This window comes from Protopterus annectens, chromosome 3.part0 (assembly GCF_019279795.1).
Source record: "Protopterus annectens isolate FY-2018-M chromosome 3.part0, PAN1.0, whole genome shotgun sequence".
Classification (NCBI taxonomy): domain Eukaryota; kingdom Metazoa; phylum Chordata; order Ceratodontiformes; family Protopteridae; genus Protopterus; species Protopterus annectens.
This window is the reverse complement of record NC_056731.1, coordinates 249726762-249752223: the sequence shown is the minus strand read 5'-3', so window position 1 is coordinate 249752223 and position 25462 is coordinate 249726762. Positions and strand designations below refer to the sequence as shown.

The 25462-nt window shown below is 40.1% G+C and overlaps 1 protein-coding gene across 1 annotated transcript in view; it reads right to left on the bottom strand.

Annotated features, from left to right (window-relative positions):
• The window catches only part of ULK4 (unc-51 like kinase 4), a 4087308-nt gene that overhangs the window by 1684359 nt on the left and 2377487 nt on the right, over positions 1-25462 (bottom strand). The window contains exon 30 of the mRNA XM_044064733.1: positions 16640-16732. Within this exon, the coding sequence (XP_043920668.1) occupies positions 16640-16732 (93 nt within the window). The remainder of the gene's footprint in view (positions 1-16639; positions 16733-25462) is intronic.

Here is a 25462-nt window from a genome sequence, read left to right as displayed (position 1 = left end):
GGGCGAAAACCAAACGCATCCAAGTATACCGACTCGTCCTCAGAAGAGTTAAGGGCAGACCAGTTCCCCCTCTGCTTAAGGATCTCAATGATGTCTGAGAAAGAGACATCTTCAGAGGGGGATCTTGGGGACCCTTCTGAATCCTCCAAGTCAGTATCTGACGTGACCATCTCTGGGGAGTCAACATGTTTCCTCTTACATTTCCTCTTTCGAGGGGCTCCTCTGAAATCTCAGGGGAGGCCTCGGAAGAGGAAGATACACCCAGTGGGATGACCTGGAGCGTTTGATCCCCTTGCTTGGGGTTTGGAGGAGGGGCAGAGACCGAAGCAGGCAGCCTGGGGGGAGGAGCTGAAAGGGCTGACTGAGGTGCAGACTCAGAAGTCAGCATGCTCCTCATGACCTCGAAGGCACCCCTGTCCGGCAGAGAAGAGGGCACCCGCTTCGAGGAGACGGGAATCCTCTCCGGCACTGAAAGGGACGGCTCCAAGGCTGATTTAGGAGCCGAGCTTACCTGCGCCGAGGCTCCGAGAGGGAGAACAGGGTCGGACAAGGGTCCGATGCCACTCGCCCCTTGGAGCCAACGAGGGAGACTCGGCGACCAGATCCCTCCAAGGACAGAAACATTGAAGTGATCGTAGCAGAAAGGGAAAGCATCGGCGCCGACGTTTCCAGGATCCGAGCCCCAACAAGCTCCAGCTCCGAACTGACAGGAGTCGTCGCAGGAGGAACTACTTCAGAAAAAGGAGCAGCCACAGCCTGATGAGGAGTGCTAGTTAACATTTTAGCCAGGGCCTGCGATTTGAGGAGTTTGCTAACCACTCTCTCCAAGTCATGATTGGACAGCCTCGAGGACTGAGAAGAGTGGGACTTATGGCTCCATTCAGACTGTAGCAAAGGTGATCCCGGAGCCGAGCGAACTGACTCCAGGGATGGTGACCTGGATCGCTTACGGCTCCCTGATGGCTCCAACACCAAGGTCGGAGCCGAGAGAGATTTTGATACTTTGGTTCCGGCCGGAACCGAAATTGAAGCAAACGCTTCACTTGGTGACGGCTCCGTACTGGGAGTCTATGGCTTGGTGGGCTTAGGGGTTTTCGCTGGCTGAGACTTTGCCGGAGACCCCTCGGGTTTTAGTAACCCCCTGAGAATTAACTTGTTCCTATGCTCCTGCAGGACTCTCGGACTAAAGGCATGACATACTGAGCAAGAGTCCTGCAGGTGTAGGGCACCCAAACAATAAACACAAGAAGTGTGACCGTCTGTCAGAGACATTTTCTGACAGCACGAGTCACACTTCTTGAACCCTGATACCTTGGTATCCTTTGACATTTTATAGAAAAAAAAATACCGATGGATGAAATTTAGACTAGTGCAAAAACAAAACACACACACTCAAACACACACACTAGTCCCACCTTCACACAAAAAATTTAAGGTAACTATACTAACAAAACTAAGACTGATCTTAGACTACAAAGGCTAAACACTACTTCCTACTGAAAACAATATAAATGGGAAGGGGATAGCCTCTAACTTAAACGGCCTACTTAGGGAGATAGGGAGAGGGGGAGGGGAGAAACTCTCTAAGTAAAAACGAGTTTCCTACGCGTCAGAAAACTAAGACTGGTCTACAGTACTACCCTGATTTAACAAAAAATTTTAAAAACATACTCTAAAAGTTTAACTACTAAAAATACAAAAGATTAATACGACCTGAGCCAGTGAAGCGCAACCTCATAGCTGAAGTGGCAAACGAGATCTGGGGGTCTAGCGTCAGGCATTGTGGGATATAGGGAGGCCTCGAGCCAGTAAGTAGCTCTCAAGCTTTAGCAAATGGCCAAGTCGGAGCCGAGAGTCGGCTCCGAACCCAACCAGCAAGAATGAAGGCGAGAGAGACAACTTAACATTGTATGTTCTCTTTTATTAGTAAAATTTGAAAAGAAAACTGGTATTCCAATCTGTTGGTTCAAGTTAGATTCTGAAGCTACTTTACGAAGAAACGAAGAGCTTGTTCTCAATGACACACTGTCTTTATAAAAAGTAAGTAAGGGAGATTTGCACACGTGCCTGTACTTCTGACACAAGTTTTGCAGCTATAATGGCAACCAGAAAAACAGACTTCTGTTAAATAAACTTCTTATCTATGGATGCCGCTGATCAAGGTTTTCAGGTTAGAAACTGGAGTAAGATGGGAACATCCCACGGACGGACTGGATCAAGAACTGGCGGTCTCAATAAAAAGGTTCCTCAAAGGAAAGCTTTTGTCACTTTGTGGTAAGCAATAGAAGCACTACTGAGCCCTATGTGAAAGTTTGAAATAGCTTTAATTTACTTTAATTGCAGAGCAACTTGACCAAGCCATGTATAACTCTAAAAGAAACTCCAACATTTCTGGTAGAGGAGCTGAAAAAGGGTTCAGACCGTTAGAAGAGACCCAGATGGAAAAACATTTCCATTTGCTCTTGTAACTGTTTTGGTTGAGTTTCTTTGAGAGGAAGATATGATATGGTCTACTGGGGAAGAAAGCCTGGCATCTCTGGCAATTGTTATAATTGGAAAAAACATATGATTAGCTTTAGTGTCTGAGGTCTGGCAGAGGAAACCTGAAAGGGTGAGTGAGGGAACCCAGATCCCAAGATGGGTGAACTAGATGAGGCCAACAAAAGGGGAGCCATACCTACCGAGGCCAGAAGGAAGCAATAAGGATTACCCTGGTCTTGCACTCTATAGCTTTCTGAAGCTTGGCTTGGTGATAAGGGGAACTGATGCAAAGGCATAAAGTAGATCTGGTGGCCACGGATGGACTAGAACATCTCTCGGTATCTGTTCCTGTGGATGATGAGGGCAAAGTAACTTCTGCACCTGTTGTTTGGGTACAAACCAAAAAAGTCACAGCAAGGCTGGCCCTAGAGGCTGAAAATCTCTTTTGTTTGTGTTTTGTTAAGAGACCACTCATGAAGCAGTAGTATAGTTCTGACCAGTTTATCTGCTAGGATGCTGGACGTCCCAGATATGTGCAATGCTACTAGAAAGCAGTTTGAAGACATCACTCTCTGCCAAACTCTGATGGCTTCTCAGCAAAGAGGGTATGATTGAGTTTCACCCTGTCTGTTGCTATACCAAACCACTGACATATTGTCTGACTGTAGGGCAATCACATCCTTGGGTAGATGATCCAGAAATGCCTGCATCATAAGGAGGACTGCCATTAACCCCAAGAAACTGATGTGAAGTTTGGCTTCTATAGAAGACCATGTTCCCTGGACTGTCTTCCCTTTGAAATGCCCCACCGTCTCCAGAAGGGAAGCGCCCATGATCACTGTGGCTTTGGGTATCAGATGAAGGAATTGTCTGCCCTGAGTTACTGAGTCAGAGGAAATCCACCACAGAATCTGGTCTCTGCAGACCTGCATGATACATACCCTGTAGTGAAAGGGATGTAGTTTTTGTGACCACTATTGCCCACTGTAGAACTCTCATGTGATAGCTGGATATCACTACATAGGGATCCTTTAGACCTAGGAGGTGCAAGACAAGTCAGGCCTGGGGTCTGGGATGTTTTATTACTTGGAGAGCTACAGATCTGATTGATTTGTACTAAGGGAAGTTTTTCTATCTGATGTACAGTGTCTGTGCGACAATCTATGAATTGTATGGATTGAGTAGGAGATAACTTGCTCTTGTTGGCATTTATAGAAATGCTCAGGTGAGTTTTCAGTTGTAACAGAAATAACTGATGTCTCAGAAGTAGATCCCTGGAGGTAGGAGTTAAAGGCTAATCATCTAGATATGGGAATACTTGGATTTCCTGTAATCTGAGACGGACTGTCACGGCTGCCATATTCTTGGTAAACACTCAGGGGCTGTGGTGAGACCAAATGGCAGCATTCTGAAATGACAGTAATTGGCTCCCAGACAGAAACAGAGGATGCATCTTGATATGACAGTAGGTGTCCTGGAGATCAATAGAGCACATCCAACAGTCCATCATCAGCAGAGGTAGAATGGACTGTACTGTAGCCATCCATAAGTTTGTTTTACAAATTGATTCAGATGGCTGAGATCCAATACTGGTTTGAGGTCCCCTGTGTTTTTTGGAACTAAAAAGAATCTTGAATAGAGTCTGAATTCTAGATGGTCTTATCAGTTATCAACTATCCACTATATTTCTACTCTTCTGTAATCTAACCTCATACCACACTCAACTCATCCAACATTTCTGTTCTGCAACATCCACTCACATCATCTCACACTTTGACACCAACTACTGCTCTTCTATATCTCCCTCACTCCTCTCCTGTACCAAATATAATCTCCCCAAAATTAAACTGCATCCCAAAATCTATTCACATTACAGAACAAAACAAAAATATATCTCTCTCTACTCATTTATAGCACCTCTTTTCCACCCTCTCAACACCCTCCAACTCTCTGGTGATGTTCATCCTAATCCTGGACCATTAACTAACCAACCTGCTCCTTCCACTGCAACACAAATCCCTCCTTATACTCCTAACCTGATTCCAAAACATCTCTCCTTCTACTCTATCAACATCCACAGTATCCTTATAACAGAATTTCATTCATGGATAGCTCAATACTCTCCTAACATAGTTACTCTTTCTGAGACTTGGCTTAAACCACACAGTACTGATAATGAACTTCTTCCCCCAGGATACAACATCCTACGCCTTCATAGAACGCATAAAAAGGAGGTGGAGTTGCTATTCTGTACTCTGACCTCATTACTCTTCCTCCTCTTCCTAACCCTCCTCCCTCCTTTCACCCTGCTGAATTTCTGATTGCCATCTTTAAACCTAACAACCACAAAACAATAACAATAGTCGCCATCTATACACCACCAGGTGATAATATACCCCTATTAGAGCAGATTCTAAACTGGATGTCAGACCACATATCCAAAGAGCCCATAATACTAGGTGATGTTAATATCAACTGGTCCTCCCTCTGCTCTAACTACCCCATCAACTGTATTAACTTTTTTGGCTACACACAACTTATTTCATCTCCCATTTTCCATAATAAACCTACCAATATTAATTCTATCATAGACTGGATCTTAGTTTCTAACCCTATCCTGTATCACAACCCAGAAACACTACCGGACTCCATCAGTGACCATTGCCCAATATGAATCCTCCAACTCTCCCCCACATTTACAGACCCCACAAATTTAAAGTATGTCGGAAACTATCTACTTTTAACCCTGAGATATTCAATAATGCTCTCTCAGCTAAGGACTGGTCCATCCTCTTTACCTTACCTCTTGACGATGCAGTCTCACACTTTAACTCCATCTTCCTTGACACAATCATCTCCCTTGCCCTCCTAAAACTATTAGAGTCAAATCCTACAACTCCCCTGGCTAACCAACTCTACTCGGTGTCTTATACGAAAAAGAGACTCTGCCTGGAAACTTTGGTCTAAGACAAAATCTCCCTCAAATTTCCAAAGATATAGAGAACTCTGTAATCTCAGTAAAAACACATTAATAATGATAAAAGAAATGTCTACCATCAACCTGTGACTACACAATCTAGAAACCCTAAGAAGTTTTGGAACACTATCAAACTAATACTCTATCCAGGCAATCCCTGTACACCCAGTCCTTGCCCTAACAATACATCACTTGAAAATGCATCTATTTTCAATTCCTACTTCATTGATACAGTTAGCAAACTTATGCAGTCTTCTAACCTATCCAATCTCTCACCACTCACAGCTATCTAACAACAAAATTCCCCCTTCTAAGGCCAGTACCCACAAGCTACATTAAAAAAAACTCCTCCTCCAACTTAAAACATGCTCCCCATCAGCTGGCAATCTTCTTCCTAAAAGTTGCTGTCTCATCAGTAGCATATCTCGTTTTCCTCCTCATTAACTGCTCTATCACTGAATCAACTGCTCCTACTCTTTGGAAAAAAATCTTTACTACACCCATCCACAAAGATGGACATTCCACAGAACTTTCTAACTTTTGACCAACTGCCATACTTTTTCCTCTCTCAAAAATGCTTGAACACTGCATCCACAAACAACTCATGGCCCACCTCACTCAAGGAAACCTCATCACCCCTACCCAACATGGTTTCTGTCCACACCACAGCACCTCTAATGCTCTAATTTCCTTTACTAATACCATTTCCCTTGCCAGAGATGATAATAAACTTCTGTCTTGTCTTTTCTTAGATATGTCAAAAGCCTTTGATACTGTCACCTCCCCTATACGCTTCTCAAAATTATCCCAACTCAACATTTCCTCAGCAACTTTATCCTGGTTTAACAGCTACCTTTCTGATAGGCAGCAATCTGCCAAATGGCTCTCTGCTCTTTCTCCTTTTCTCCCCATCAAAACTGGCATCACACAAGGCTCTATTCTTGGACCTCTCCTTTTTAATATCTTCACCAATGAACTACACAAATCCTGTCCCCAGTCTTCCCTCATACAGTATGCTGATGATACTACTATTATATCTATAACCGACAATCCAACATAACTACTCACCCTCTCACAAACATCATTCAAACACACAGAAACTTGGCTTACTAATAACCAACTAATACTCAACCCCAAAAAGACAAAACTCCTACTATTCCTCCTAAAACCCCTCTACCACATTAAATCCTCTTTTACCATCTTTTCACTTAACACTAACATCACCCCTGAAAACCATACTAAGCTCCTTGGAGTAATCATTGATGACCAACTGAAATGTTACCTTCACATACATCACTGTATTAAGAAGACCCACCAAAAGCTTGGCCTCCTATATAGAAACAAAAGATTCCTAAGCCCTGACTCCAGAATCTCACTAGCTAATGCTTACCTTCTTTCCAACCTTCTCTACAGCTTGGAAATTTTTACAAACTTTCAGTCTTCTCTCCTCACTAAACTTGAAAATACGTATAATAAAGTAGCTGGATTTGCTGCTAATTTGACATCCAGATACCACCACTGTTATGCCCTTTGGTCACTGAATTGGCTAGCATTTGCTAACCAACTCAAAGTTACTCAAATACTCATCATCCACTCCATCATCAATAAACCTTCTTTATGCCCTAGCATTTCCTCACTAGTCTCACTTCATATCCCTCCCCAACCACTAAGGAGCTTGGATAAATTTCTGTTACAGATTCATAAACCTAAAAAATCTGTCGGTCAGAACCTATATAGCTACTCACCCTCCATTCAATGGAACAAGCTTCTTATGACCCTTAGAAGTATACCTCAGGTCTACAAATTCAAGAGATCTCTCAAAGAATACCTAAATCACACTTGGATATGTTATTGCAACCACCCCACTTGAATCCAGTCCTCTCTCCATCTCTCCTCTTCTTTATTCCCAGCTCAGATTACCTCCTTTTACTCTGTTTTCTTTCTGCAATTAACCTGCTTATTCAAACTAATAAGCACCTGACTCTCTTCTTCTACTTCTCCTCTCTGCCCCTGACTTCCGCCATACTATCTCTTAACCTATTACTAATATCTACTCCTCCTGTTGTCTAAAATTAGTAACTGAACAATATGTTTAGTCCTGCTATCTACTTTTCTACATGTCTGTGCATTCGTGTTTATCTGCCTAACTATACTGCATTTAAGTCTTGCTTTCTTTATTGTAATTTATCTTATATTACTATTCTTATTGTATTATACATTTACTGAAATATGCATCTCTCAGTTATATTTGTACTGTTAGAGCTTTTCTCCTTGGGTCTCCGCTGAAAAAGGACTTTGTCCCAGTCGATCTATTATGGTCAACAAATGTCAAATAAATAAATATATAACTCAGATTGTAGCTGGATCCTACTTGGTCTTGAGGAACGAGATGGATGACTCTTTTGTCCAGCAACTTTGAAACTTCTGTTGCTGCAGATTCTAATTGATTCGGTGGAGTATCAGGAATCTTTTGTTTCATCTCTGGGGATTCTTTTAGTCCAAGTATAGTGGAGCCATCATAGGGGTCATTTATGAAGGCTGTCTTAAAGCAGTGGTGCACAACCTTTTTGTGTGGAGGGCCACTACACGAATTCTTAATGCATTTGCGGGCCACCTCAAAACATAGTAAGTCATTACAAGTTAACACTAGGTACAGGTGAATGGCATTTTTACTTAAGACAGCAGTAAACTGCAACGCAGACTCCACTACACTAAACAGTACAATAGTAAAAGGAGTTACAGTATTCACATTAAATGTGATTACATTTTGAACACACTCGGTGGTGGCAACAGCAATTACTTCTTTGGCTAAAATTAGAGGTGGGCGCTACTGCAGTCAATTAGGTAAGCAAGCATGTGCTGGAAAGTTTGCATGACTGTTGTAAGGCATAGCATTTTTTCACTTTTTTTTTTTATTTTTGGTTACTCTCCGGGGGCCAGATGGTGTTGTGTCGTGGGCCGGATTTGGCCCCTGGGCTGGACGTTGTGCACCACTGTCTTAAAGCTTTCTACAAAGTCAAAGAGCCTCATCCAGGCATGATGTCTCAGTAATACCTGTGCTGGCTGCTTAGGCTGTACCATCTACTGCATTAGACAGCAGTCTCATGGTACCATTAGATGATGACTGGAGGGCAGACAACTGGATATCCACACCAAGCTTCTTGATGAAATCCCTCTGGAAACGTGTCAGCTGTGCCATGTAGTTCAGCACATGGAGGCAGAAAGTGGCTGAAGCATAAGTCCATTTCCCCAGTCTGTCCAATGCGATCGACTCCTTGTTACGGATATGGACAGAGGAGCTTTCTTCAGACAGGTCCTTTTTTTGTGGCTGCTGCTACCACCATGGCATCTACAAGGTGACACTTAGCCCACTGTTTTCTTTCCTCGGGGGCAACTCTAACTATCCTAACACCAAGCCTAAGAACATATTTACAGCAGAAACTTGAAACCACACTAATTAAATATCAACTAATATTTACTACTAAAAAGAACATAGCACTATTATAACTTAATCAGTATAGACAAGAATTCGAAAGGGAAGCAAAAACAGCTCCACTTGAGAAACTTTATTGCAGAAAAAGACTAAGCGCTTTCACCCTGTAGCTCCCAGGGCTTCATCAGAGTAACTGTTAAAATTCAAATGCAAGCTTAAATAAACATCTTAACACAGTCACATGATCAAAGTAATACGGAAATTAATGAATACTTATTTAAAAAGATAGTACATCAGCATGAGTAAAGTGCTGTATTTAATAGAAATCACCTTAAAATATACATATAAATGCATATTAATTCACTTATACCAAATTATTATAAAGTGCTAGTACTAATAAAATAATATGAAGATGTTGTATAACTTAGTTAAAAAGAACTCATTTAAAAATGTTGAATAAAAATGTTAAATAAAAATACACACTGGTTAGCCCTTGCAGGTATTAAACCCAGGGCCTTGTACACTTTAGTCACAACAGTTAACCACTACACCATGACTTCTTTCTTATTTATTTAAAGACTATATAATAACTACAATGTACTATATGCATTTAGGGAACCAAGGAACCAGAATAAACGGACTTTAAATATAATATTTTCAGATCTCCAGTGCCCTTAATTTTAACACTGGAGCTAAACAGATATTGTCATTTATCCCAGGATACACAGTGGCATTAGTTCTTAGTTGCCACTCAAACTCCAGTTTCTCACGATACAAGTTCAAATCTCCACCCCTACCATAATCAAACACGCTGTCAATGACAAAGAACAGAAACGTTTTGAAATTATTGCAGTTCTTAGAATGCATATATAATGCGTTCTCTTTTTTCTCTTTCTTGATGTTGGTTGATGGTTATTATCATACCCTTCCATGTCCTGGTAAATGCAACTGCAACACCAAGATGGTGATCTACTTAGCTACCTGTATGTCCTGTCCAGTTTTCTATGTGGTTAAAACCACTAGGAAACTTAAGGAAAGGATATTAGAACATAACAGAGACATCAAGAAAGAGAAAAAAAGAGAATGCATTATATATGCATTCTAAGAACTGCAATAATTTCAAAAAAATTCTGTTCTTTTTCATTGACAGTGTTTGATTATGGTAGGGGTGGAGATTTGAACTTATATCTTGAGAAACTGAAGTTTGAGTGGCAACTAAGAACTAATGCCACTGTTTATCCTGGCATAAATGACAATATTTCTATCTCCAGTGTTAAAATTAATGGCGATGGAGATCTGTATATATAACTATATTATGTATTGTTTAAATAAATAAGAAAGAAGTCATGGTGTAGTGGTTAACTTTTGTGACTAAAGTGTACAGGGTCCTGGGTTTAAGACCTGCAAGGGCTAACCAGTGTGTATTTTTATTTAACATTTTTATCTAACATTTTTATTCAACAATTTTAAATTAGTTATTTTTAAGTAAGTTGCAGGTTCATAGGCAGGTACTAGGCTATCGGCCCAAGGGCCTACGTAAGCCTAGCCAGCAAGGTTCCCTCGCTTACGCCACCCAAGAAAGTTATTTTCCTGTGCCACTGTCAAGCAGAGACACAGAAGTGATCCCCGGGGTGTATTTCCTATCCACTCATCAAGATTTTTCTTGAAGAGTGCTAATGAAGAACTTTGCTTGACATAGATGGGTAGCCTGTTCCAGAGTATGGGAAGTCTCTGGGACAGGAATCTATCCCTCCAACATGTCCTGTTTATTGTGGTGACAAGGTTTAGGTCCCTAGAGCTTGTAGCTCAGAGGGATTGGGATTTCTTTAGGTGTCGCATGTCCAACAGCTCTGGGTTTGACTTAGCTTTAAATGTTAGGCAGAGATCACCTCGGAGTAGGCGATATGCTACGGAGTAAAGCTGGAGTTTTTTGAGACAGTCAGTGTACGGCATTTGTTTGAGGTCAGTAATCCTCTTTGTGAGGTACTTCTGTGGCCTTCCCAGCTGCTGCAGATATCCTGTGAGGTACATTCCAAAAGGGGCTTTGTACTCTATAATGGGTCTAATGAGTGTCGAGTAGAGGGGAACAATGACCTATTTTTCCATGGATGAGAACCCTTTTAAGATGAGGTGTGCCATGTAGAAGGACTTCCTGAGTACTGTGGTGATGTGACTATCAAAGGAGAGACTACTGTCCACCTGGGTCCCAAGGTCTCTTATCACACATTCACTGTTAAGTAGATTGCTGCCTATGTGGTAGTTCATGGGTACAGAGTTTTTAGCAAACGGGATGACACTACACTTTTTGGCATTGAGCTTGAAGCCATGGCTCTGACACCAGGCATCTGTCTCAGCGAGACTTTTCTGTAGGATGTCCACACCATTTGAGGACTTGTCTATGACTCCTAGTTTGCAGTCATCTGTGAACTTCATAAGCCAGAGGCCTTCTGTGTTAGCCTGTACTTCAGAGAAGTAGATACAAAACAGGAGAGGTCCCAGGACGGAACCCTGTGGTACTCCACTTGTCACTGCTTTGAGGTCAGATTTGGAGTCTGCAACTTTTACACTGTGGGTTCTGTCAGTGAGCCACTTGGCAACCCATCTTGTGACATAGGGATTTATACCTAGTTTAATGAGTTTAGCTATAATTCCAGAATGGGGGATGGTGTCGAAAGCCTTGGCAAGGTCAAGATAGGCTGAGTGAACCACCTTACCCTCATCTACGGCTTTGGTGACTGCCTCAAAGAAGTCGATCAGGGTCAGAAGGCATGATCTGCCTTTCACAAACCCGAACTGGGTGGGATCCAGAGTTTGGAGGTTACCAATGTCTTTGTTTATGAGTTCCATGACGATACGTTCCATGACCTTGCAGACCAGGCTCATCAGGCTAACTGGTCGATAGTTCCTGGGATCAGTGATGGCTCCCCCTTTGTGGAGTGGGATAGCTGTTGCTGTGCACCATTCAGTGGGCACAAAGCCTGATGCGAGGCTATTACTGAACATGGTGCTAAGTGGGGAGCCAGTTCGTTCTGAAGTTCGTGTAAAACGTAGCCTGGGATGTTGTCCGGTCCGATGGATGCTGTGTTTTTGGCTTTAGAGAGTGCAGCTTTTACCTGTGTAGTTGTGATTACAGGGACTCTGCATTCTTCCTATATAGATATGGGCCCTTTAGGGGGTGAAGGGGGGTAAGGTTAGCACTGAACCCATCTGCCAGGATGTTGGCAATATCAGTTGGTTCTGTAATTTCCGTGCCGTTGTGCTGTAACTCAGAGCAGATCTGGGTGTTGCCATAGAGATTTTTAACATAGGTATAGAATGCTTTGTGGTTGTCCTTAGAATTAGTGGTGATTTTGTTTTTGTAGCTAGCTTTGGGGGATCTTACAAGGGATCTCAGCTTCTTACTGTGGCTGAGCAGGGAGCTCCTCCACTCATGGGATTTTACTCTCTTTTGCAACAGTTTCTTCCTTCTGTTGTACAGTTTGTTTATAAGCAGGGGACCACCAGATTGGCTTCCTTTTTTTGGAGGATAGCATCTTGGTTCTGTTTGGGACAGCATGATCCATGCACTCGTGTAAGTGCTTATTGAGTGCATTTGTGTAGGATTCAGCAGTTGTAACTGTATTGTCCATCTGCATGGGTGTCATGAAGTTCACCACTTCTGTCTTAAGAAGCATGAAGTTGGCTTTGGAGAAATTTTTTACCATGGTTTCCATAAGGGGGGTGGGGGTGGGATGTGGATATCAAGGGTGATTAGCTTGTGGTTGGATCGGACCAACGAGGAGTTGACTTCAGGTGTGGAACACTGGTCACTCATGCTGGTAATGACTAGGTCTAGGATATTGTTGCCCCTGGTGGGGGTGTGAATAAGTTGAGCCAGGGCATTGGAGTTTATGAATTCTAGAAAGCATTGAGCTAAGGCATTAGTACACGAGTAGTTTTCCCAGTTAATGGTGGGGGTAGTTGAAGTCGTCCATTATTATGGTGTTTGGTTGAACCCTAATATTTTCCAGTACATCAAAAAAAAGAGGAGTGGGAATCCTGGGGCATGGTGGGGGATCTGTAGCAAGCTACAATTTGGATTGCAGTTTTGCCCAGAGTTAGTTGCACTTGGATAACCTCGGATGCATTATGTTGAGCAACTACCCTGGAGGTGTGGATATCCTTAATGAATATGGACACACCTCCGCCTTTGGTGTTTCGATTCAGGTTACATGGCTGAAAAGTGTGGTATGAGTTATAGCCTGGTAGTGCAGGGGTGCTCTCTGGCGCCTTGAACCAGGTCTCAGTCACTGCACAGATATCGATGTTCTCCATTTTAAGGAGTGCCTCGAGTGAGTGCATTTTGAGATTTACACTTCTAGCATTGAGTAGCATTACCCTCAGTTTTTGCTTGCCTGTTACGGTGGTGAATTTGTCATTTGAACCTTGCCTAAAAAAGGCACTATAGGGGCAGTAAGAGCCTTAGCCAGTATCCGGAATCCCAGGGGCGACAGGTGCAGGCCATCTGTGGCAAACCATCGTGGTCTGTCGACCATGTCATCCCAAGCAGACAGATGCTGGATCCCCTTAGAATGACATCAGAAGCTTAGCCAATTGTTGAAGTCAATCATGATGTCCTTGTACTGCGGTATCATTCTGGGCGATGGCAGAATGCTACTCAGGGCTACGTTCATACCTGCCTGGGCTACAAGACCAGAGCACTCTTCCATGTCTCTTTTCATGCAGTCCAGGGAGGTATGTCTCAGATCATTCACACCAACATGGACAATGACAGAGTCATATTTGTACTTGTTGTGGAGTGACCCGAGTGCGTGGGTTATGTGGTGGATTCTGGCACCCAACAGGCAGCTGACAGTAACCTTTTCTTGTTCAGCCTGGTGAGTGGGACATCAGTGTGCCTGACTATAGAGTCACCTATGACTAATGTGTTGGGTACGCTGTTTTACCTTATTGGCTGTGGATGAGTGGCACACTGAGTCTGTGGGCTATATGTCATTTGGGTTGTGTTGGGGGATGGAGGTTGCTTGCGTTTCTGCTTTGGAGGTCTCTGTTGCTTAGACAAGATTATTATTGAGAGCCTCCGCGAATGTTTTTGTGTTACTATGTGTGGATTTTGGTGGTGTAGATTTAGTGAGACTATGTGATGAGTGTAGTGTGCTGCAGATGTTTACCTTCTCCTCATGACTGTCAAGTTCAGTCTTGGTTGGAGAGAGCTTTACCTCCAGTTTGGCTAAATAAGTGCATCTCTCACAGGTTGTAGTGTTGGGTGGTAGGAGGAGAGGGTTGTCTGTGTACATGAGGCAATTTCTACATTGTCTCAAGATGCCCAGATTCATCAGATAGACAGGAGAGAACACTGAGAGCTGACGTTTGGACATGCCTGAATAAAAAACTATTTTCCTCTACATAAGTGAGGAAAGTGAGTACAAAAGCTGTTTTTCTCTAAGCAAGTGAGAAAAGTAAGTACAAAAACTGTTTTTCTCTAGGTAATGAGGAAGGTTGAGTGCTATAGTAATTAGTAGCTTATTTAGTGCTTACAAGTTCTGAACAAGTGTTGAGCACGAATAAGCAAATTTAAGTGCCAAAACTAAGAATCTTAATCTGCACTAGATGAGTTACAGGACAGAAACAAGTGCAAATGCAGGCTTTCAAATCAGAAAGTTGAGAGAGATGGAAGAGATTGCTCAAACAGCCAATAACTACAATTTCTGGGCCAGAACCACTCCTCATGTGGTAGACATGTTACCTAGTGCTTACCACTCCCACAGATAAGCTAGAAGGCTTCCCTCCAACACAGAAAGGCTTGGAGGGCTCAGAAGCTTACATACAGTCCTGGATACAGCAAATCTGTATCTGGAACACTAGTTACAGGAAAGGTAGGAAAGAGGCTTACATTTTTTTTTTTTTTTTTTTTTTACAGAAAAGTAGCTAAAACAGTAGCAAAAACAATTCACATGCAGTGCCAGCTAGAACACTTGAGTATGTAGCAATATTAGACCAAACACAGTTTAAAAAATGCAATTAAATTAAAAAGGACTAAAAGCAAGTGCAGAAAGAGTTTATTAGGTAGAATGTGGTAAAGAGATGGGACTGGGGGAGTGTCCGAGATCAAATCTACAGTGGGGCAGGCATTATACTACATATTCATATTATTTTATTAGCACTAGCACTTTATAATAATTTGCTATAAGTGAATTAATATACATTTATATGTATATTTTAAGGTGACTTCTACTGAACACAGCACTTTACTCATGCTGATGTACTGTCTTTTTAAATAAGTATTCATTCATTTCCCTATTACATTGATCATGTGACTCTGATAAGAAGTTTATTTAAGCTTGCATTTGAATTTTAACAGTTACTCTGATGAAGCCTTGGGAGCTACAGGGTGCAAGAGCTTAGTCTTTTTCTGCAATAAAGTTTGTCAAGTGTTACTGTTCTGTACAGGTTTGGTGGCATTTTTTATTTTTATTTCACCAGTTTTGAGTTTCTGCTCTTTTGGGTGGTTTTTCTGTTATTTTTTCAAAGCAAAAACAGCTTCACTTATAAAAAGCAATGGAGCTTTCTGTCCACACATCTGGTTAGGAAGGCATTAAATGAGATATCAGGTAATTCAGGAGAAGAGAGGGAATTATGAGTAGCGGAGGAGTCAGAGCTCTCGGATTCGACAATCCACATCTTGAATCAGAAGACAAAAAGACATCATCGGATAGTCAGATTTATGTTTTTTTTGTTTTTTTTATGGGAAGGAATAATGACCGGGTAATAGTAAGGGAAAAACTGGGAAATTAGACAGACTACACAGAAGATAAAATCACCAGAGGTAAACTATTAGAAAATGTGTATTTTTAAGAGTTGCAAAATTATTTTTTAAATACTTAAAACTGAAACTATAAAAACTCATCCTCTAATACTTGAACTAGTTTGGGATCATGCTGAAGACTCATGGCAGCAAAGAGATCAGGAAAGGCTAGACAAGACAGGGGAGAGACACTCGTACTAGGGAGTGAGTTATAGCTGCCAAGAAGGCGTGCCTTCGGCGACCAGTCCAACAGTTACAGTACAGAGAAGAGACCAACTTGAATATAAGGTTTTCTGTTAATGAAGAAAAATAGATGTCATCGATTCATACTCTTAAATATGTGGCTATTGCAACAGCACACGACTGAGCATGTACTATTAATGTGCCCTCGCAATTTAGTATCTCCTTATTTTTATAGCACATTGTTCAGTGCCTAGCTTTAGTAAACAGAATAATTAATACTACACATAGCAAGGAATTTGAACAAGTTAATTAAAGACATAGAAAGATATATCTTGTTACCCATAAATCCTGTATAAGTTAACCTCCTGAATGCGCTGAATTAATATTGTCTTCATTTTTAATTGAGAGATGGCACATAGTTTCTCCATTCACTGACTACATATCTTCAATCACTACTGCTGCAGTTCAACTCCATGGCAAACCAGCATTCAGTATAGGAAAGTGCTTGTTTAAATCACGTCATAAACATCTAGTCTAGAGTCTATTCCCCATTTCCTTCTGAGGTTTCATATACCAGTGCATGAATCCCTTCAATATTTTCCATCTCAATCCACATTAAAATATTTTCAGTTCAAATGAACAGCCATACATTAGTGTAATTTGACTGTAATTCAAGACGGAACAAACTCTAGCTAATCTCAACAAGTAACATAGATGGGCAATTTTTGGAAGTTGTGTCTAAGTTAAAGTCATTATTTACCTGATAAAACTGGCACTGTGTTCTGTCAGGGACACAAGTAATTTCAAAGCATATGCTGGTGCTGGATCTGGCTCCACAAGAATACGTTCATATCTGTGATCAGAAAAAAAGGTATATATTGATGTTCCACTCAATATTTTTCCCTTAATTTTAGTTTGCATCATAATGTACAACTGCATGCAAAAATACAAGCACAGCTCCTGTATAATAAAGGGTACCACTGTGTGTAAAGTTTAAATTCTTCATCTAGATATGCAAAGCTCAATATACATTTAGTACACATCTCAACTTTACAGCAATACCATTTCCAAAATTGTCAGCTCTGTATATTCATACTAAAAATCCATCCAGGGATATGGTCTTCAGGTGGTCTGCATAAAACGTATTACTTATGCCCTGTATTTCTTTAGTGAGGAACCTCTGAGGATGTTCCAGTTGATAGATATGGCTGGTTAGGTACATACCAGTGGGGACACTGTATTCATTGATTGGTCTGATGAATAAGCAATTCCACAATATTACTTATTTAGCTTCATAAACTACCAAATAATTCCTGAAAAATATATTCCCATTTTACAAAAATGTAGAAGACTGCATAAGATACATTTGACTACAAAAAATGCCACTAGAAGTAACAGTTCCAAATACGATTTGTTTCCAGTGAATTAAAAATCTAGACAAACATCAGCTGGGACCATCTGCATTGTGAGAACAAGATAGTGTGTGAAGCAGAGGAAAGAAGACAGACAAGGCAGAAGAAAATATGGGTGGCACCTGGAAATGGAAAATTTAAAGTTAGAGGTGAAAAAATAACTACTTCCCAATAAGGGGGAAAGAGATCTGTGATAAACTGCCTGAGGCAGTGGTACGCTGTAAGGCATAAGAGTTCAGAGTTGTTTGGGACAAAGATATTGGAAACACACCTATGTGGAGAAAAATGTACTGAGTAACCATTGATGTATTTTAGTTAGCATCTTTGTAGGTTTATAATTAAAATGACTAGATGAATGAAGAAGTTCAGGTTATTTGTGGAACATATTCATGAGTGCGGCATTAACAAACAAAAAATAAAAGAAACGGCTCCACTGAAGACATATCAGCCCTCAAACAGCATACATACAGACTTAGTGCTTTTACCCTACAAACAAAGGGGCTTCTTTAGAGCCTGAAATCACAATTAATCATACATTTAAATACCCTGTTTAAAAATCAATTAACCAATTCCAGCATTACTTTGGTTTAAAGGTAAATATGTACAAAAAATTATTTTACATTAATTCATGCAGTCCTACAATCAAAAACTATACCAAAATGAAAATTAAAAAAGTTAAAAATAAAAATACTGATATTAAATTCATTGTTAAACATTGTTAAAAACTCCTACCTCTTAACTTCAAAACACTATAAATAGAAATATTATCATTTAAACCAAGTTTTTAATCGGCATTTGCCACATCAGTTCTTTAAATTCCAGAAAAATGTCGCAGTCACCACTTTTCTTGTCTAATATCACCCTATTAATGATGAAATATTTTTTTTTTAAATCATTACACTCATGATGTGCCTACATAAGGCATTTAGGTTCATAGGTATTTACTAGGCTAACAACCACAAGGGCCTTTTGAAGCTTAGCCATATATCCCAAATCTATGACAAATTCTGGTACCCTTGATAAGTGTAAGCAGGGGCTTGGAAGTGAAACATTTACATGCAGGGTCCTGGGAGATGTTCTGTTCTCCATCCAATTGTCCAAGTTAGACTTGAATTGGGTTAGGAAGGAACTCTGCTTCACATAGATGAGGAGCCTGCTCCAGAGAAGGGGTAGTCTCTGGGATACATGCCTATCTAGCATGTCCTATTTATATCACAGGCAAGTTTAAGTTTAGAACAGGTAATTCTGGTGCTATTTGTTTTGCAGATGTGTAGGAAGTCCATCAAAGTAGAGTATGACAATGCCTTGTATGCCAGGCATAGATCTCCCCTCAACAGCCAGTAGAAGATAGAATCCAGGGATATGGTATTCAGGTGGTCTGCATAAAACGCATTACTTATGCCCTGTATTCCTTTAGTGAGGAATCTCTGTGGATGTTCCAGTTGATAGATATGGCTGGTTAGGTACATACCAGTGGGGACACTGTATTCATTGATTGGTCTGATGAATGCCAAACATAGCAGAACAATGACTTCCTTGGACCTACATGCCATACCTTTGTTGCATAACATAGAATGATTTCATCACTACCACAGACAGACGATGGTCAAAAGCTAGATTACTGTCTATATGTGTGTCTCTAGTCCCTGACTACAGGGGTATATTGCCAATATGATAGTTATCAGGGGTGGATGACTTACCAAAGGATACTACTATACATTTCTTGGGATTTAGTTTTAGTACATGGCTCTGACACCAGTTGTTTGCCTGCGTCAACCCTCTCTAGAGAACATTTGTGTGGGGGGGGGGGGGGGCGGACAATTCAATGACAGCTCCTAATTTGCAATCAACAGCAAATTTATTTAACCAGAGCCACTGACATTGGTTGTGACTTCAGAGAAGTAAATGTTAAAAAGGAACGGTCCCAGGACCAATCCCTGAAGGACTTTGCTTGTCACTGGCCTCTTTGTGGAGGTGAACTCCCCAGTTCTAACTTTCTGTGTCCTCTCTGTGAACCAGCTGGCTATCCACTGGATGACATAAGGGTTTGTAGCTAATCTCTTAAGTTTGTCAACAATGCCCAAGTGGGGTACTGTGTCAAATGTCTTGGCCAGGTCAAGGTAGTCAGTGTGAACCATTCTGCCCTCATCCATTGCTCTGATAACCTTTTCAAAGAAATCCGCCGGGATGAGTAGGCATGACCTGCCCTTGATGAAACCAAACTGGGTTGGGTCCAGTGTCTGGAGGTTTCCTATCTCATTACTGATTTCCAAGATAAATCTTTCCATGGCTTTACATATGACACTAGTTAGACGTATGGGATCTGTAGTTTCCAGGGTCTGTAGATGGTTCACTTTTATGCGAGGGATGACTGTTGTTCTTCTACATTCATGAGGCATGAAGCCTGTTTGGAAGCTATAGTTAAAAAGCAATTCTAGATGGCCTGATGGAGCATGTTTCATGTTATTTAAAAGGCATACTGGGATACTGTCTGGGCAAACTGATACAGAGTTCTTGGCTTTAGAGACAGCATTAAAGACCTGTTCCCTAGTGATTGCAGGAGGAGTTATATTTGATGGCATGGCATTTCCTGAGGGAAGGTTGAGGGCGAGAGAGGGGTAAAGTTGGAGATAAAATGTGTCTGTCAGTAGGTTTGCCGTATGTTCTGTCTCAGTATAGATGGTTCTATTTACAATGAGCTCTGCACACAATTGTGTACTGCCTTTGAAGCTGCAGACATAGCTAAAGAACACCTTGTGGCTGTACATGGCCTGAGTGGCCAAATTTACCTGAAATTTGGCTTTGGTAGACTTTACATGTCCTATGATTTGCTTGTTTAGTTTGATGAGTGTGCTTTTATCCTACTGGGTGCTGCACCTCCTAATTTTTGCCATGGTTTTCTTCTTTCTGTGAAACAGCCTGCTGATGTTGTGATTCCACCAGGTGGATTGTTCTTTGAGTTAGTTCTGCATTTCTTCCTGGTGGGTACAGCTGCCTATGTACAGCTTTTAATATGCTTGTTTAGGGTTTCTGTGAACAGTTCTGCATAGGCAGCAGTGTTCTCAGGGTTTATGGGGGCTTGAAATTGCCACATCTATTCTTTATATACCAGAAAAATGTTGCGGTCACCACTTTTCTCGTTTTATATCGTATAGGAGCTTGAAAATCCTGTCCTTCAACCTTCTGGTTGTTTTCCCCACAAAGAAAGATGGACACATCAAACATGTTGCCAAAATAAATAACATTCTTAGTATTGCAATTGCAACATCCTGGACATAATAACGACCTGTCAAAACTAACCAATGAAACATAAGGTCCATCATTAATATGTCTATACATTTTGCACATTTCACATTTCAACATCTTACATTTAAACTTGTTTTTACTTTGTAGCAATTCATTCTCTACATTTTCCTTTATGTTCTTACCCCTACTATAAGTGACTAGTGGAGTAGCATCTAACCTGCCTTTCACATCTGGCATAAACACCAAATTCCATGTTTTTCGGAGAGCTTCAACAACCTGCAAAGCATCCTTATTAAAGGGTACAATCATTGCCCCTTTCCTTTCCCTGCTCTTAACGTTACATAAAGGTAGGGGTCATCAGCCTGGTGTGGTGTTTTCTTTTTCAAAACTGGAGAAAATCTAACTCTCCTATCCCCAATCACCTTGTTTTTAATTTTATGTAACACCTTTAAAGGCTAACCCCTGTCCAAAAATATGTTAATAAGTTTCCTAATTTCATCCGACAAAAATTGGCTACTTATCAACATAGAGAGTCACGCCATCTTTCCCTTGACTAAACCCCTCTTCTGAAACAAGGAGTGACAACTCCCAAAGTGTAAAGATTAGTTGGAATAAGTTTTTTTACTGAAAATGGTGGAAAAAATACCTTTTCTTCACTGTTTTCATAGGTAGGTACTAGGCTATCGGCCCAAGGGCCTACGTAAGCCTAGCCAGCAAGGTACCATAGCTTATGCCACCCAAGAAAGTTATTTTCCTGTGCCACTGTCCAGCAGAGACACAGAAGTGATCCCCGGGGTGTATTTCCTATTTCCCATCCACTCATCAAGATTTTTCTTGAAGAATGCTAATGAAGAACTTTGCTTGACATAGATGGGTAGCTTGTTCCAGAGTATAGGAAGTCTCTGGGACAGGAATCTATCCCTCCAGCGTGTCCTGTTTATTGTGGTGACAAGGTTTAGGTCCCTAGAGCGTGTAGCTTGGAGGGATTGGGATTTCTTTAGGTGTAGCATGTCCAACAGCTCTAGGTTTGACATAGCTTTATATGTTAGGCAGAGATCATCTCGGAGTAGGCGATATGCTAAGGAGTAAAGCTGGAGTTTTTTCATATAAAATAATGTCCAAATAATCTATCTTCTTAGCATCCCATCTATACGTAAACTTTAAAAAAAAAGTAGAGTTACTCAAATAATTGATGAAATCTAGTAAAAGGTCCACTTCACCTCTCCACAAAATTAATATATCGGTCAAAAATCTACAATAATGTAGACTTTTCTCAAAAAATGGACAGGCAAAAAACAAACTGTTTTTCCTATTCAACTAATACTAGGTTAGCATAAATGGGAGCATGTTTGACCCCCATGGCCGCACCCGACACCTGACAAAAATATTCACCCTCAAATAAAAAATGAAATATTTCTGTGAAACAATATCCATAAAATCAACAATAAGTTTGACTTCAGTGTTGCTGAATGCCAAGTACTCAATGAGGGCTTTAAGAAAGAAATCACACCCCTCCTGACGTGGAATAACAGAAAATAAATTCACAATATCTACAGCCACAAAAACAACAATGTCGTCAAAAAGGGACCCTGTTTCAAATTTCCAATAAATGCCAAGAGTCATGTAATATATGTCCTTTGTTTTTCAATATATGCTTACAATGAAAATCAATGTAAGCTGCAAAAGACTCTGTTAAATCCACATGCTGCTACAATGGGCCTCTAAGGTGGATCACTTGGGTTTGTATGGATTTTAGGTATTCCAAAAACAGACAGTATCAGAGGTTTATCAACCTGTAAAAAAATCAAACTATTGTTGAGTAATAATACCCTGGCACAATGCATCAAATAAAAAACAATCAATTTTGACATGAGTAATATTAATTTCATTCCTAGAGCCTCATTCATATATACATCTACCATTCAAAATAACAAACATCTTTGTAGAATATTTGGTGCATTCATAGACTTTTCCATAACTACAGTTATACATCATAATGCACAGAATCCACAAATTATATTTTTGTAAACTTTCACAAATGTCCATATCTTGAAAACTACACCTACAACCTAGACATATATTGTTAGAACATTTTTGTTAACCAGACATCAGCTTTCACATGAAAACAAGAAATTCCTCTTTAAGTCCATATTTATTGAAATATTTATAGAAATTTAAAATCATATGCTGAATTGTATGATTAGCATTAATACTGGATAGCTCTCAAGATGTGTGACTTACAGTACAAATATCAAAAACAGTTTTCCTCAACATCTTCAGATTTCACTTAATCATGACACAGTTTGTAAGCCACTATTTTTTGAACTATTAATTACATATGGAAATACTTCTTATTTTCGTAATTACTAACAAAAAACTAGCAGTATTTCAAGTATAGTATGATATAACCCAGCACTGACAGTGAATTATCCTATCCCCCATAGTGATGTTTTACACCATACATTTCAAATGCATGCAGGTTTCTCAGTTATGAAAATATGAATAACAGGCAGACAAAGATACATTTCTGCACAGCAGGACATCCTAGACTAACAATCTTAGTGTAATTTTGTTAATAACATCATGCCCTTTCTATAATACTGCCTATTGTTAGCTGGTACATCTCTTAGTTAAAGAAGCCAGACCCTAAAAGGTTCTGGACACTATAAGGCACTATGGGTATGAATTGGAAGTATACAAAAAGGAGTTTTAGGCTTCAGTGACTTAAGTTATCTGGGGGGGGGGGTGTATCCTGCTGGCCAGTATGCCAGCGCTTTGGTGATTTCCTCTCATGCCTTAGTCTGAATCATGACGTATGTATGAGAATCTACTCTGGTGCATAAGGGACATATGAGCAGAAAGTTCCTCAAGTCTTTCTTGTCCGTGACAGGGAAGACTGATGCTAAAAAAAGAGCAGGAGCTAGGCAAGTCAGCAAGGCTGAAAGAGAAAAGCATAGTTCCACCTCAGCCAAGGAAAAAGAAGAGAGAGAAGAAAAAGGGGAAAGAAGTTTACATGCATATACTGCAACAGTGATCTATCTGAACATTACTTTTTATGGTAATCTCTTACATAACTGAAGTATGGCCTTCAATTTTAAACACCTTTATTAAATTATCACTTATGACATTTGTACACTTACTTTTATATAAAATAAACCATATTAACTTGTTCACAGTTATAAACATTATACATCACATACATTAATTTGTACAATATAATCAATCCAACTTCATTATTCTCCAAAACATTTTCTGCATATATTGTTCCAACAATTTCCATTTTTTTTCTATGTAACTTGTTCCTACCATTTTCTAAAGATCCAATTTCCAGTTCTTTTATTCCCTTGTTACAACATCACTTCTTCAAGTATGGTTGATATATATTTTGGTTTCTATTTTCTAGTAATTTCTTTTTTTGGCAGCCACCGGGATTAAACTTAACATGGCCTCACTATGTCTAGGAAAGTCAAATCCTGTATGCAGCTCAAAAAATAATTTCCTTACTTACATACATTTGCTTGCCCAGTATTTCTGGCACAATACTCTGCAGGGAATTTTTAATGTCGGCCAACTTATAACAATTCCAAAATATATGTTCCCAGTTACCTCTTTCTTCCACATCACACCACCAACCTTCACCATCTAACTAAGGAAAAATACTTTAGAGCATAAAAATACCTATGCAAACGCTTACAAGCAAAAATCCTAAATCTTCTACACTTTGTTGCATATTTGGAAGCAAGCCGTATGTCCTCCCATTGTGTCTTTCTGAAATGCTTATCCACCCTCTCTCTCCAATCTTTTCTAACCTTCTCTGATTGATTCCTATAGTTATTGTGCAATATTTTATATGCCCATATGTCTTCCCGTTACGTCTTTCTGAACTTCTTATCCATCCTCTCTTTCCAATCTTTTTTAACCTCCTCTCGTTCATTCCTATAGTTATTGTGCAATATTTTATATGCCCTACTGATCATTAATTTTTAACAGCAGCTTCTTTCTAGATTCAGCTAAAACCATGATGATGAATTTCCTGTGACTGAAGGGACAAAAGCACTTAACTGCTATATTTTACACTATCCTTATTTTTTGTGGTTCTTTACAGCTGTGTGGTCCTTCCTTAAAAGTGAGTCTACTAGGAACTATATTTTGTGGTGATTCCCCTTATTCTGCAATACTTTAACCTTTGTCAGCTCCTCTAAATAATTATTGTTACTTCTTAACCATATTTTTTTCTTCCATTTACTAGCTATAACTTCTGAAGTACTTTCTGACTTTCCTAATAACTCCCAAATAATTTCCTCTACCCATTTCTTAAATTCCTCTCTTTTTAACAGTAGGTGGGGAAGTGCCACTGTTTCATTTTTACTCAATTACCCTGCATTTTTATTTTAGTTATTACTGGTACATGATCTAAAATACTTATTGGATGTGTGTCAAAGCTCTTAGTTAAATGCACATATTCATGTAAAATATAATTTCTGTCTAGTCTAGCCCAGCTATTGTACCTTAGGGAATAATATACAAATTCTCTCAAAGTCCCTACTACTGAATTCACATCTTCCATATCAAATATTTTCATAAAATTCTTCAGAAATCTACCATTATTTGTTACATTTTCCCTCCCACGTCCCCTGATACATTCTCACTGTTGCAAATCAAATTCCAATCCCCACCTATAACTAATATTCCCTGCAGAAATCTGATTTCTCCCAAAATTTTTTAAGCTCCATAACAACAGTTTTAGGTGGAATACAAATACATGCCAGCACAATCTTTGCCCCTTGCAAGCAGCTCCTTACTGCCACAAATCTACCATTATTATCACTATTTGATCTCCCTTTTTCCTTCTTCACTGATATTCTGCTGAATATCCATCCTGAAATCCTTTATTAAACTCGCATGCTCAGTTCTTTCCAAATGTG